Source organism: Tasmannia lanceolata, unplaced genomic scaffold, assembly GCF_043159265.1.
Source record: "Tasmannia lanceolata isolate RefF3 unplaced genomic scaffold, GAP_Taslan_0.1 ptg000007l, whole genome shotgun sequence".
NCBI lineage: Eukaryota > Viridiplantae > Streptophyta > Magnoliopsida > Canellales > Winteraceae > Tasmannia > Tasmannia lanceolata.
This window is the reverse complement of record NW_027518684.1, coordinates 9,338,369-9,352,974: the sequence shown is the minus strand read 5'-3', so window position 1 is coordinate 9,352,974 and position 14,606 is coordinate 9,338,369. Positions and strand designations below refer to the sequence as shown.

The window sequence follows — 14,606 nt, the reverse complement described above, 5'->3', positions numbered from 1 at the left end:
TCAATGCTCTAGAATCATCCCATGATGGTGAAATCAGGTAGATTAGACTTGTGATGGCCAACAATATTCATTGGCCTGATCACTGTAAATATGGCAGTAGGTGTACTAGGTTATTTCTCTCAAATAGAACGATGTTTGCTCTGGCAGATATTTCCATTTTATAAGCCAACTCGAAGAAAAACACTACTTTAGTGCATCAATATTGGGTCTTGATGCAACAACTTTCATAAATTCGCCAGTGTTGTGGGAAATTGTAAAATATCTTCTCCTTTTTTTTATTCCAATCTTTGGGAAATCATTAAACGACAATGGAGGGGTTCATTTATTAAAGTCTTCGAATCAGATAACGTATTGACTGCCAATATGATTATGATATGAACCCAAAACAGATTTGTTAGGATGGCAAGGAAGTGATCGATTGAATCAACTTAGTTCGGATAATTTGAACATGAAAGGATTCTCAAGAAGATCAACAAGGTGGTGGAGCCGGTCTTTGGTTGGAACTTGGAAGCCAATCGTTAATCAAAATGTACACCAAATGAAAAGTACATGTACCAGATTTATTACATCAAATCATAATGTTTTAATATGATACAAGCACAACAATGTTTTAATATTTGCACAAACCCACTTGTCTTTTATAATCTAAAGAGCTGTCAAATGTCATTTACAGCTCCCAAAAAGCTTTCACGAGTTCATTAAAAAAGAAAAGAAAAAGCTAGGTTTGTACAATATTAAAACATGATTGTGCTGATATCATTTCCTAAAAGAAGACCCACAGGTATCCAATCACACCTTTTGTATGTTTGAACTAACATGCAAGGGGAAAAGGTCCCAATCCTTGTATTTAACTCCAGTATTCATGTGAAGGATAGCAGACCCAACTTTAGAACCCTGGCTTTGTTTGGTTGGTATTTACTTCGTAGAGCAGTGGTCTAAGGAGTCAACGGGGAAGAGACTACCATTTCAAAAAAAACAGGGAAGAGACGAGCCTTGTTGTCTAGAACTTAGGGGCCGTTTGGATACGCGGATTTTAGAATCCGGGTTTTCAGTCTGAAAAGAGTGTAAACGAGGGTTCATGCCCAAGCTGCTGCCGCTGTCCTGCATCCAGAGCCTTCTAAAACCTGGAAAAATGGGAGGTTCTGCTACTCTCTTGCTGACGGAAAGAAGGACGAGGTCAAAAATGACAGCTGGTCCGCTTCTTCTAGTCTCTTAGCTACAATTTTGAAGAAATACCTGATTCTAAAATCCGTGTATCCAAACGGCCCCTTATATCATAGGATATTGGTAGTAGTGTTGGGTTGTCAACCTTGTAGAGGGGGGATTTATGAGACGACAAGTGTGCACATCAACGACAAGCAAGAAACAACAAGAGACATCCAAAACAATGGGTTTCTTTGCAGAGGGGAGATTTACTATATACACTGGATGAATTGGGTGAAGGCGTTTGAGTGACATTATTACCAGGGAGAAGATAGTACCGATGAGATTATTCATCTGCTTCTTCCCCCTAACAGAGCCAATTTTCACTACCAAGATCAATTCTCAAGAGCTGAAGACAGCCATGGCTCTTCATCTGCTCCTTCCCCCTCCCAGGGCCAATTTTCACTACAAACATCAATTCTCTAAGAGCTACAAGATGAAATTCATGCAGTCAAATGTCCAAAATGCAATGGCTGGGAATAAGTGGTCTAAAATGCACCTTTATTTACATATTTTCCATCGGGTCTTAGGATAGGAACCCTTGCCTATCAAACAGTCACTGTAAACAAAATAAAACTATAGGAGCCTCCCAGGAACAACCAATTTTCTGTATGAAGCTAGTTCCTAATCCTTACCTTTCATGACTACGACATTCCCTTTTTCATAACATACAACACATTGTTTCCTGTGGTCGTATGGCCAGGCACCAAAAGAGAAGTAAATCCTGTTAAGAAAAGATTAAGACAAAGATAACCATATTTTAGGGGGGCCCAGAAACTTGGGGTTTTAGAAACTTGAATAACAGCACCCATCTATATTGTTAAATTTTAGCAAACCAGCCGATGCTGATTTTTTGATATCTAAAAGCAAATTAAAATTTTAACTTCAAAATCCCATACAGATTTACCAAAACCTTTCACGATAATCATTATCTCAAAATTCGCAACAAAAAAAAATGCAAAAAAGGAATAGAATATGAAAGCATACCTTTTACAAGAACGGCAAACGAATGTGCCAGCTGACTTGCCCTTCTGGATACCGGGCCTAACCAACTTGCCCTTCTTCTCAGGAACAGGTGTCTTGGCAGCAGGTTCTGCTGGTCTCTTCTTGCCTGGTTCAGCCTTCACAAAAAGAAAACAGGTATATAAAAAAGAAGATTCATTAATACCCACAAATTAAATAAGCAAGGAGCTTAACTAGGGAGACATTGTAAACATACTCTATTAGGTGTAGCTTCGTCTTCTTCCTCAGCGCTTTTGTCCAAATCGCCGTCGTCTTGAGTCTTCATCCCTTTGGTCTTCCCCTTCAAGAATGTCCTGTACAATGCTCATCCAGTAAAAAACGAGACATTTAATAGATGAACAATTGATATTTTCAACAGGCAATATAAGTAATTAATGGACAAGCTAAGTTTTTTATTGAATGATATCGATTCATGGTGTATGCAGCTAACAATCATTTAAAAGAGGTTTATTAGTGATCATATTAGTCCAGTAATGATACTAAAAGTTTGAAACCAAGTAGATTTTCTTTTTTCTTTCTCTAGAAAAAAAAGGGAAAAATACAGTTACACCCCCTCAACGTTCTGACATTTTCAACTCTAACCCTGACTTTCAAGTCACCAACTACACCCCCTGAGGTTTCAATTTATACAAGGTAGACCCCTTCTTTTGAAACAATATCAATGCTAATGAAGACCCCATACCCCCCTCCAAACCCCCATACGCGAATCCAAACACTACCAAAAACACAGTGGGCCCACATTGTTTGGATGATCCAAAGCGTTCATTTGATGTGCCCTGACATAGATAGGATGTGCCCAAAAAATCAGCTCCATAGGATCATCCTAACCCTTCGATCTGTGGGTGAACCGTCAACTAAGGGGGTCTACCTTATACAAATTGAAACCTCAGGGGGGTGTGGTTGGTGACTTTTAAAAGTCAGGGTTATAGTTGAAAATGTCAGAAAGTTGAGGGGGTGTATCTGTATTTTTCCCCAAAAAAAATCATTTACCTCATTGTCAGATTCATCTTCCTCGGATTCATCATCATGTTCATCCTCATCATCCTCATAATTTTTTGGTCCCATTAATAAGTTCAACTTCTTAGGAACTGATGATTCAGGTTTTGCAGCATTAGCTTCATCCATAGCAGGTTTAGGCTCCTCCTCCTTGGCCCCTAAATGGTGAAAGTGAAAACAAACGCTGTTACCAGAAAAAAAGATCTAACACTAATTATACCTTAACTCAATAAATAGACGACGATTTACTATATGGTGTATCATTGAAAGCATATGGTGTATCATTGAAAGCAGTACTTTGCTATAATAGGATGCATTATTTCAAGACTGACCACTGAAGACATCAGATGTGACCAAGAGAAGAAACCAGGCTCAAGGAAACCAATCAACGAATAAAAACAAGTATGCAATATCGCAGTGAAACACAAGTATTTAATACACCAACAACTAGCAAACGAAGAAAACAATGCAATGGATATTCTTCCCGAATGATTGTTTTGTAACCACAAAAGTAGACACTCCCATTTTTCGAACTCTGAGATAGTTCAAATTCTTTCTTGAAGACCAGATTCAATGAAATATTAGCACGGGTTTCGGACGAAAGCGTTCCAACGACTAACTTCTGATCCCCAATCTTCACATAGACGTGAATAGGCGCACTTTCTTTGTCCTTTTTAGATTCCCCAAGAGATGCCTACATAACAGCAGTAGAACCCGTTTAATTGGAGGCCACATTTTCAGTGAAGGCAATGAATACTGATTTAAAGAATCAAAGAGAAAATGTTAGACCTGATAACTACCTGCGAGACATGCATATATTTGTTATGACCAAGGCACACACTTGAGGGGCACCCCAGCTTTAACTTCAACACCTAGCTATCATAACAAGTTTACCAGATAAATAGCTTCAGCAACAAGAACCGTAACAAAGAAAATAAAAATAAAAATAAAACATTTATAAAAGTTCCATTTACATAGTACATGAGGAAAAAATCAATTCACATGAAAACAGTGACACCTTACTTAGAGTAGAGCTCATATATTGGAATTTTTCCAAGCCAGCAGATATTTGCCATACAGTGGATAAAGGGTGGCACCAAGGTCAAGGTGCTCACACATCCATTTAAATATTCTTTTACCAAACAATACACATATCCATTTAAATATTCTTTTAGCAAACAATCAGGCCCTTAACTAGCGTTAGCCCAAGGATTCAATCTTGGCCAATCCTTCCAAGTCATGTTTTGATGACAACAAAGTGAACAAACACAATATGATATACGATATTTTATATTAATTGATGTACACTAACATTTAAATGATTCTTAAGAATGCTCTTCAAAAGATATTAAATCATAGATCAAGGCATGGAGCATGGAGCATGGAGCATGGAGCACGGAGCACGGAGCATGGAGCATGGAGCATGGAGCATGGAGCATGGGAGCATGGAGCCAAGGATTGAAGAAGAATGGAGATCCATGGAGCATGAAGAAAAAGATTGGAATCATATTGCTTATGCTTTGAAGATTGAAGACACTAAGTATTGAAAAATTCAAGTCTCATTAGTCAAGCTTAATTTGTAAACTAATCCCTCATGGTAATTGTAAGTAAATGGCACTTATGGATGTTAAATCAAACTAAGAATGAACATAAAAGTCATGGTACATAAGTTGGAAGAGAGAGAAATTGGAGCCCAAAAAACTGTGGTTGTGTACGGTTGATCGTCCAGGGAAAACCTGCAACGATGAAGTCTCCAACGGCTAGTTCAACGGTCGACCGTGGCTCACCCGTAGTTTGTCCGTTCTCACGTTTGAGGTGCTATAAGAGCTATTTCTCTTCCAAAGTCTATAAATATGACCCTTGGGGTCCCTAACAACATCAGACTTAACAATTGGGCTAACATTTGATCAATATTCTAAGTTTTCGAACATCCTTGGGCAATAATTTGCAAAATCTTGAGGGATCTGATAGGTTTTCTTTGTTTATCTTCTCGAGAGGCATTTTGTAAGAGAGATCAATTGTGTAACATCCTTGTGAGAAGGTTTTGTTTCTATTTGTATCGTATTTGGTGAGAAGGCACGGCATAACATTCGGTCGTGGTCGGAAGGCACCGCACCAACCTTCGGCTAGGAGCTAGGGGATAAAGCTTCGGAGTTGGTGGGAAGGCACCGGATCAACCTTTGGAATGTAAACAGTTTGATCTCCACCCGTAAGGAGATCAGTTAGTTGAGGCTTAAGAAGGGAATATCCTTGAGGGAGTGGACGTCGGCCAGGTTAGGCCAAACCACAATAAATCCAGGTGCATTCTCTCTCTCTCTCTCTCTCTCTCTCTCTCTCTCTCTCTCTCCTTATTTGTCTTGTGTGATTGATTTATTCTTTACTTTAGCATTGTTCTTGCGATAAATTGAAAATAGTTTTAAAAAGAACAAAGTTTTTATTAAACCCTCAAACTTCACCCCTCCCCTCTTGAGTAGCCTTACCTGAGCGGACAATTTTATCAGCTAAATTGATAAAACCCACAAGTTTGGAGTTCAGGGATCCATATCCCTCAAAATATTTCATGTACATATAACAAAGACTGAATTAGATAATGAGGGCTAATGATAGCACATAAGTAACTTGAATACATAGAGAGTAAAAAGGAATCAATTCGAACATCTCACAGATTTATTATCAGCTCTTTGATGCTGCCGATTTAAGGATAACTGAGCACAGAAGGTGAAAGCAACCGAAACAAGTATGGAAACATATAGAAATATTTGTGGCCAATGATTCTTCGTGACCAATCAGAATATAAATTGAAAGACAAAGAATAGTACCATGAAATCTACTACCAGTAAAGTTTGAGGCAGAGTCCGTGTTTATAAAAGCTTGGACTCTGACAAGAACTCGGCAAAGGTAAAACCGAGTCGACTCGGTCAACTCAATGAACGATATGCCAAGTTTTCATTAACTTCAGCAATTCAATGATTGGCTCGGAGAGTTATTAAACAGCGGTACAACTCAGTTCTACAATAACATAGATTGACAAACAGAGGAGTTTTAAGGTCATTATCACAAATAAAATATAGAAAGCCATTTGAAGTTACTTGTCATTCCCTTCCGGTAGAGGCAACATCGGGCAACATGAATGATGTAGGCTGAGAATAGAAATTGAAGAAGAAGAAGAAAGAAGAAAAAAAGAATTAGACGAAGAAGATAAGAATTTAAGGAGGAGAAGAAAAAATTAGGGAGGAAGAAGCACTCAAAGCTTAACTCAATTCAATTAATCATCAAAGGTTATAATAAAAGCTGTAGCAATTCCTATATATAGGCTTTTAACAATCCCTAAAAGAAAGAAACTTGCTTAATTAAGAGCTCCTAAAAGACTAAAACACCCTAAAGACTAAAATAACCCTAATAAATCAAATATGCCCCAAAATACCCCTAATAACACTAAAAATAACAAAAGATCCCTAAGGGGCACAAATAACAATAATAAGATCTCTACGGGGCTCCTTGAGCGCAGCCCGCCGAAAATAAACTCGCAAGGGACGTCGATCTCCATCATTTCCCCTGCAGAAAAGAACTCTCTGAAGAGTGAAGAATCTGGTACTGCTCCAAGATATCGGGGTCCAAACGACGAAGCTCCTCTCTGTAAGCCAAGTAGCGTCTGAATCTGGTCGACTACGTCACTTGACAAGATAGCGCTGAAAACCACCATGGCGTGATGAAACGATCTCATCGGTAAGTATAGCATCAATCTGGTCGGCAGGAAGTGGTGGAATTGGCGGAACCACTGGTATTGAGGCTGGAACAGAAGAGCTATCAGTTCGACCAGTAGAAACATCTGTCGGCATAGTAGGACGCTTGAAGGTACCTCAATATGTGATAAGGTATTCGATATTAAATACATGACTAATATTCATATCAGCAGGTAAGTTTATTAAATATGCATTAGGGCCATACTTACGAAGGATACGAAAAGGTCCAATAGTTCGAGCACGTAACTTTTTGAAAGAATGGCGAGGGTAACGCTCTAGACGAATGTCGCCTTCCTTAAATTCAACTTTCCTACAATGTACATCAGCGGTTAGTTTGTAGTCAACTTTACTCGTAGCAATCATACAACGTATTTCAGCATGGAGGTCACGAATGTGCCGGGCAAAAGAATCAGCTGACTAAGAGGGACAGGCATCATATTTTGAACCATAAAGAATTTGAAGGAGCCAGTAATGAGACAGGGCATATGTTGGCTTAAGTGGATGAAGGAGCTCTAAAGCTCTCATCGGAGCCACTAGTTGACCTACCACCTGAGGTCAACCAGTTATTACAGGAATTTAACGATGTGATTCCTGATGAGCTTCCTGCAAAATTACCACCCATGAGGGATGTTCAGCATGCGATTGACCTAATTCCAGGTTCTAAATTGCCTAACCTTCCACACTACCGCATGAATCCTCTTGAGCGAACTGAGTTACGTCGACAGGTCGAGGAATTATCAGCACAAAGATTGTCGATCTTTGTGCTGACACAGAGGAACATGTTACGCAGTTTGATCAGGTCTTAGCATTTGCAGAGAGATTGACCTTGTAGAGCAACGATTGATGCTTCCCATGGCCATCACTCCAATACAGGAAGAGTATGTTGCTATATTCCATGCAGCATTACTTGTTAGGAGAGGTTCATTTCTTTATGGTTCTTCATGGATGATGCCTTCTATATCACTACGCTCGTGTTCCATACCACTTTCTCAGACATCACGAGCGTTGTACAGCATTCCAGAGTTCGACGGATTACGATTCATACGGCTTCAGTTGATCGTGTACATATTTGATCCAGGAGGACTATAACTCGAGGCCGAGTTCTTTTCAAGAGGAGGAGAATGATGCAGTTATTAGGATTTATTTCCATGTTATTTAGTTTCTAGGATTTTATTTCCTCTTTTTTTTTTTTGAAATGGCAAATTGAATTCATTAAGAAAGGAGAGGGCCGAGATGGACCCCATCAAAGAATACAAGAGATAATACAAATACAGATAAAAACAAGAAGACCCTCAAGGAGGAAGTCAAACCACTCCAACTCAACATGACAAACCCCACCCCTAGCCAAAGAATCCGCTTCCCCATTTGCAGATCTCCTGACATGATTAAAACCAATAGAGGAACCCGAGATTAGATCATCTATTTCATCAAAACTAGAAGAAAATCTCCAAGGCGGCAACACCGATCCACGCATCCATCTAATCACATTGAGTGAATCACCCTCCACTATAGCGTGATACTCATTCTATCAACCCTTTTGACACCTTGATATGCTGCCTTCACCTCAGCCTCTGAGGCATCACATAGCCCAAGAGGACAGGAATAGGCCCAAGTAACATTTTCGCAAGCACAGCAAAGACCACCGACCCCAGCTGGACCCGGGTTCCCGAGACTCGACCCATCGAAATTAACTTTAAGCAGCCCATTAGGCGGAGCCTCCCACCGCTGCATTACCTGAGGCCGATCCTCTCTACTGAAACATACTTCCCTACAACCCTCCCATAAGTCAAAAGCCGATACAAAACGAAATGCCGAAAGGCTCCTCGCCCAAGATATAGAGAGATCAATAATTTTCAAATATAGCCAATACGGAGATTTAGTTATTCCCTCAAAAACTCTAGAATTTCTCTCTTTCCAAATCACCCACCAAGTTACAAGAAGACAAATATTCCACAACAGTTTACCTTTTTTTTTTCCACGGCACAAAGACCCACAATCCATCAATTCCAAAATAGTAAATGGAAAAATCCAACAAATACCAAACCTCTGAAATATGAAACTCCATATCTGATGGGCAAAAGAGCAATGCATGAAAAGATGACCCACAGATTCACCATCTTTCAAGCATAGGGGGCAATGGTCAACAAGTATCATACCACGATTCCGAAGGAAGTTAATCATTTGAATCCGATCGCGACAAACCGCCCACCCGAAGATACGAACTTTAAGCGGGCAAGGAACATTCCATACCTTGGCAAAGAGAGGATGCACCACGAGAGAATAAAAAGATTTCACAGAGAAAATACCTGAAGATTTCACAGTCCATACTCTCTTATCCAACCCATTCCTCTTAATATAGCACCCATCTAAAAGCTTAAGAAAATGGAAAGATGAATCCAACTCCCTATCAAAGAAATTTTTCCTAAACCTTGGAGACTAAACTAAGCTACCATGGCTACGAATGAAGCAATCACAAACAAAAGCCTCTTTCTCAGAAGCAACGATATAAATCCGGGAACAAATTCATAAGAGGCTCAGAAGCACACCACTCATCACTCCAAAATTTAATACGATCCCCACAATAGACCCTAAACCTAACACTCATATTAAATGAGTGAGACATTTTCAACTCTGTTCTAAAAGGCGGCCGCCTAGGCGCTGGGCGCAGAAAAAACGCACCACCCAGGCCCTGGGCGTTTAAAAAAGCGGTCTCACCTCCTGGACGTTATTAAGCGGCCGCCCAGGTGATGAGGCGACCGCCCAAGCCTTGGGCGTTTGGCCGCCCAGCCGATGAGGCGACCGCCCAGGTTATGAGGCAGTCACCTAGGCCCTGGGCGTTTTTGACTTTTTATTATTATTTAATGTTTAGTGCTTATGCATAAAATGGTTTGGATTATTATGTATTCAAGTATTTGTATTTTACATAAAAAATGTAAGATATTATGAAAATATATTAATATGTAAAAAAAAAAAAAAAAAACGCCTCAAAACGCCTGAGCGCCGCCTGGGAGCTGGGAGGTCAGTTAGCCGCCCAGCTCCGCCCTTAGAACATTGATTTTCAATATATCATGCTACACAGTCAGACCTTGTTTATTAAAAAGGTTATTCAATTCCCACCTCCCTGTTTGCAACCATATTTACTCCCAATCACCTTTACCCACAAATGCGATTGTTCCTCCACAAACCTCCATAACCACTTTCCCAACAAGGCATGGTTAAATTCTTTCACACTTCTAATACCTAAACCACCATTCTTAGTAGGAAGACACTTTTTTCCAGTTCACCAAGGGAATCCCTTCTTCTCAGTAGTGCCTCCCCATAAGAATCTCCCTGAATTTGTTCAATACGACTAACTACACTGATAGGGCATTTAAACAAAGACAAAAAATAAATGGGAATATTGGCCAAAACTGCCTTAACCAACACAAGCCTACCCCCTCTAGAGGCAAGACTCCTTTTCCAAGACTCCAATCTCTTTTCAATTCTTTCAACGATCGGCTCCCACAAAGCTTTATTTGGTCTTCCTACCCCCAGAGGAAGGCCCAAGTAGGTCGAGGGCAGACTCTCTAACTGACAACCCAAGATCTCTGCCAGATCAAGAGCTTCGACCCGGGGGATGTTTAGGGCATACAACCTAGATTTGCAGAAATTAGATCTCTGGCCAGTAACCAACTCATAACATTTAAGGGAAGATTTCAAATTCAAAACTTGATTCACATCCGGCGCACAAAAATAAGGGTATCATCTGCAAATTGAAGATATGACACTTCAACCCGATCATTCCCAATTCTAAAACCATTGAATAATCCCATCCCAATCCCTTTGGAGATCAATCTACTCAGGGTCTCAGCCATGATGACAAAAAGGAAGGGGATAAAGGATCTCCCTGCCTAAGTCCTCATGATGACTTGAAAAATCCTTTAGGGGACCTATCAATCAGAATTGAAAACCAAGCAGAAGAAACAAATTTCTTCATCCATTCTCTCCACCGACTTCCAAAACCCATTCTTTCAAGCAAGGAATCCAAACAGTCTCATTCCACCCGATCATAGGCCTTTTCCATATCCAATTTGCATCCTCACCAAGTCTAGCATATGAGTCAATGACTTCATTAGCAACTAATGAGCAGTCTAAAATCTGCCTTTTACTTACAAAAGCACTTTGGCAATCTGAGATAATAGATGGAAGAACCACCTTACGATGATCCGCTAACACTTTTGCCAGCACTTTATATAAGAAACCCACCAGACTGATAGGACAGTAATCAGTTATCTTAGAAGCACCTGCAATCTTAGGGATAAGAGCAATAAAGGTAGCCCAGCCCCAATACCCCTATCCAAGGCCAATCCGTTATAGAACTCATCAAAGAATTTCATAATATCCCTTTTAACAAACGGCCAACACGACTGGAAGAATGCTAAACAAAAGCCATCAGGGCCAGGGGCCTTATCCCTACTAATCGAAAAAATTCCTTTTTTGATTTCCTCCTCAAAAGGTTTTTCTAAAGCATTTCTCTCAGACATACTAAGCTCACTAAACTCCAGCTCCACCGGGATTGGTCTAATGATAGATTCAGACGAATATAGGGCAGTATAAAAGTCCAAAATCACTCTAGTAACATCTTCCTTCCCCGACACTCTAGATCCCTTGTCTATCAGTGACTCAATCCTATTCCTCCGCCTTCGGGCACTGGCCATTGCATGAAAATACGCCGTATTTTTGTCCCCTTCTTTCAACCACTTTACTCTCGACTTTTGTCTCCAAGTAATTTCCTCATGAAGCAGCAAGCCTTTATGCTCTTCTTTAACTCTACCCAGTTCCTCCCTCGAAATAGCATTCCCAAGCCCAGATTCTTCCAACACAGATAGGTCCCTAATACGACTTTCCAACTAGACTTTTCTGCTCGATTCAACTAGTCTCCTTTCTGCCACCCATTCTAACTTTTTATTTGCATGCCTAAGTTTTTGCCCTATAACCACATCCGTTGGACCCTCAGACTTATGCGATTCCCACCATCCTCCCATTCTATCCTCCATGTGGGGAAGTTGAAGCCACGCAATCTCAAACTTGAAAGGTGGAGGACCCCAAGACTCCAATCTTGGATCAAAGAAGACGGGGCAGTGATCAGATACCGAATGGATGAGAACCTTCTGATAAACCTCAAAGACCAAGTTCATCCAATTGGGACAGATGAGGAAACGATCAATCCTACTACAGCTGTCTCCTCTGGACCACGTGAATCTAGCTCCAAATAGGGGTAGATCTATTAAATCATGCTTTGCAATAAAATCTGCAAAAGCAAGCATATTCTGATTTGCTCTCCGACAACCTAATCTTTCACAGACATACCTAATTTCATTAAAATCACCCCCAATACACCAAGGGAGAGACCATCTAACCCTAACTCGGTTTAGCTCTAAACACCAGAAAATAGCCACAAAGATGCATCTTCCACCCTACGAAGGACTATGGAAATCGAAAACCTTCCCTCCCATTCCTCAGACAAGACCCAACAAGACTCATCCCAAGCAACTAAAATGCCCCCCGAAGCACCAATAGCTTCAACAAATGAAAAATTCCATTCAGATCTTACTCCTAAACTTCTAATTGTATTCTTGTCTATAACCTCCAACTTTGTTTCTTGGATACAAATAAGATATGGTTTAGATTTTATAACAATCTCCTTTACTTGAGCCCTCTTAGCCAAAGATCCCAAAGCATTAATGTTCCAAGATAGAATCTTCATAAGGAAACAAATTTAGCACTCTTACTCCCCTTCCTCACACTCCTTTTTCTACCCGGCATAGATCTAATTGACTCCTCGCCAACAAAACTCCCATCATAGTTGACCTCAGATTTTCAACCTTGCCGATTCCCTCAATTTTTTCCTAGGTGTTTCAGTCAAGGTACTTGGCTTATTACCACAAACCTCAAAATCCCTAAGCTCAGAAGATCTGATCATGTTTCTAAATTCAACCATAGGACCAGAGTAAGATAGCCCAAGCCTTTTACTGACCTCTACCGTACGAATCACAAATTACTTCCTCCCTAATCCTCACCCCATCATGATTTGTATTAACAACCTCCAAATTAGTATCAACGGAACTACAGAAGTGAGATGCCCCAGCCAAGATCAAACGCTTCAGATCGATCACTACACCTTGAGGCATAGATACAGGAACGAGAGAGTATGGACCAGGATTATTGGTAATTTGACAGTCAAACGAACTGAGAAACTCCTTGGTACCCATAGATGCACCCTGCACATCAACACAAGAATAGGAATACACGTTACTCTTAACAAACTTTGAAAATTTCATACCTTCGGTAGGCAAGTCGCAAGGGCTGCAAGACCCCATGTTATTTAGATTTAGTTTCTAGGATTTATTTTCTATGGAACTTTATTTCCATCCCATTGCCTATATATAGGCCTCATTGTATTATGAATTTTAGCTTTGGATGATTAATAAGATTGAGTGATATTTCTCCCCTCTAATATTCCCTTCTTATTAGTTCTCTTCTTCCCTCTTCTCTTCTCCCCCTAATTCCTCTTCCCTTCTCCCCCTATTCTTCCTATGTTCTTCTCCTTGTCTTCTCTTTTTGTCCTCTTTTTCTCCCCTTTCGTCTATTTCTCTTCCCGGTTCTACATCAATGAACTACATATAAAGAAGAAAATATTCTAATCTAGATGGAGATATCCACTCATTCATAAACATATTAATCACGACGCAAACGGAATATCCTGTTTCAGACATTTTAGCAAAAAACTTGATTCTGACATTCTCATTATTATTTAGGAAGTGATAAATCCGCCCCTCTTGATTGCTTGGGACACCCAGAAGCAGTGTACGTGGCAATCAGCCCCAATGAATCCGTCTGACGTGAAATACATCAGCCCCTCTGCATTCATCGATACGCTGCTGCTGGGTGTCCCAAGTAATAAAAAGGGGCGGATATATCACTTCCCTATTATTTTAATGAACAGATTTTGGTTAATTTTCTACAACTCCAGTAGAAGAGAAGCATTTGTACAACTGAAATACATGGAATCCAATCTTCATTTTCACAATGCATTGAGAAGGAAATCATAGATGAAACAGTTTGACCAGGAAAACCCACATCACAAAACAAAGCATATGTTATGGATAGACACTTGACTGAAATATACAGCTTAATACTTAGAAAAGGAGTTGATGATATGTAAAACAGCATAAGAGGGAAAGCGAAGACAAAGAAATCCAGATCGCATAACAATGTAAACTGCCAAAAATGTGGAAAGTAATGCAGAATGCTAACAAATAATAGAAACACAATAGCACACATTTGAAGAGTAACAACAACCAAAACAATCATTAGCACAAAATAAACTACCAATAATATAGAAATTAGTGCAGAATGTCAAAAGAGAATACGGTATGAAAGTGAAATGAAGCAACGATTAAAAAAAACTCCTCTTGGAAAAGGGGAAAAGAGAAATTGAAACAGCGATTGAAGCAAACAGGAAACAAATAGAGAAATTCGATGGGGACAAAATGCAGAAAGGGAAGAAATACTTACGGAAAAACTCCATCGACGGGATGTTCTGTTAACGGGGCTCTGGAAGGTTTGCTTTTTCTTAACAAGTGGACGAATTTGAAGGCC

General features: G+C 40.0%; 1 protein-coding gene across 1 annotated transcript; it reads right to left on the bottom strand.

Moving 5' to 3' along the window:
- Positions 1-1,673: 1,673 nt before the first annotated feature.
- On the bottom strand, positions 1,674-14,606 carry LOC143881778 (histone deacetylase HDT1-like). Its single transcript, XM_077385057.1, has 8 exons — positions 14,523-14,606; positions 4,023-4,094; positions 3,702-3,916; positions 3,555-3,571; positions 3,217-3,380; positions 2,423-2,519; positions 2,191-2,324; positions 1,674-1,927 (listed from the first exon to the last, which is right to left on the bottom strand). Exons 2-6 carry the CDS (start codon positions 4,035-4,037, stop codon positions 2,451-2,453), a joined length of 480 nt encoding a protein of 159 aa, XP_077241172.1. The 5' UTR covers positions 4,038-4,094; positions 14,523-14,606; the 3' UTR covers positions 1,674-1,927; positions 2,191-2,324; positions 2,423-2,450.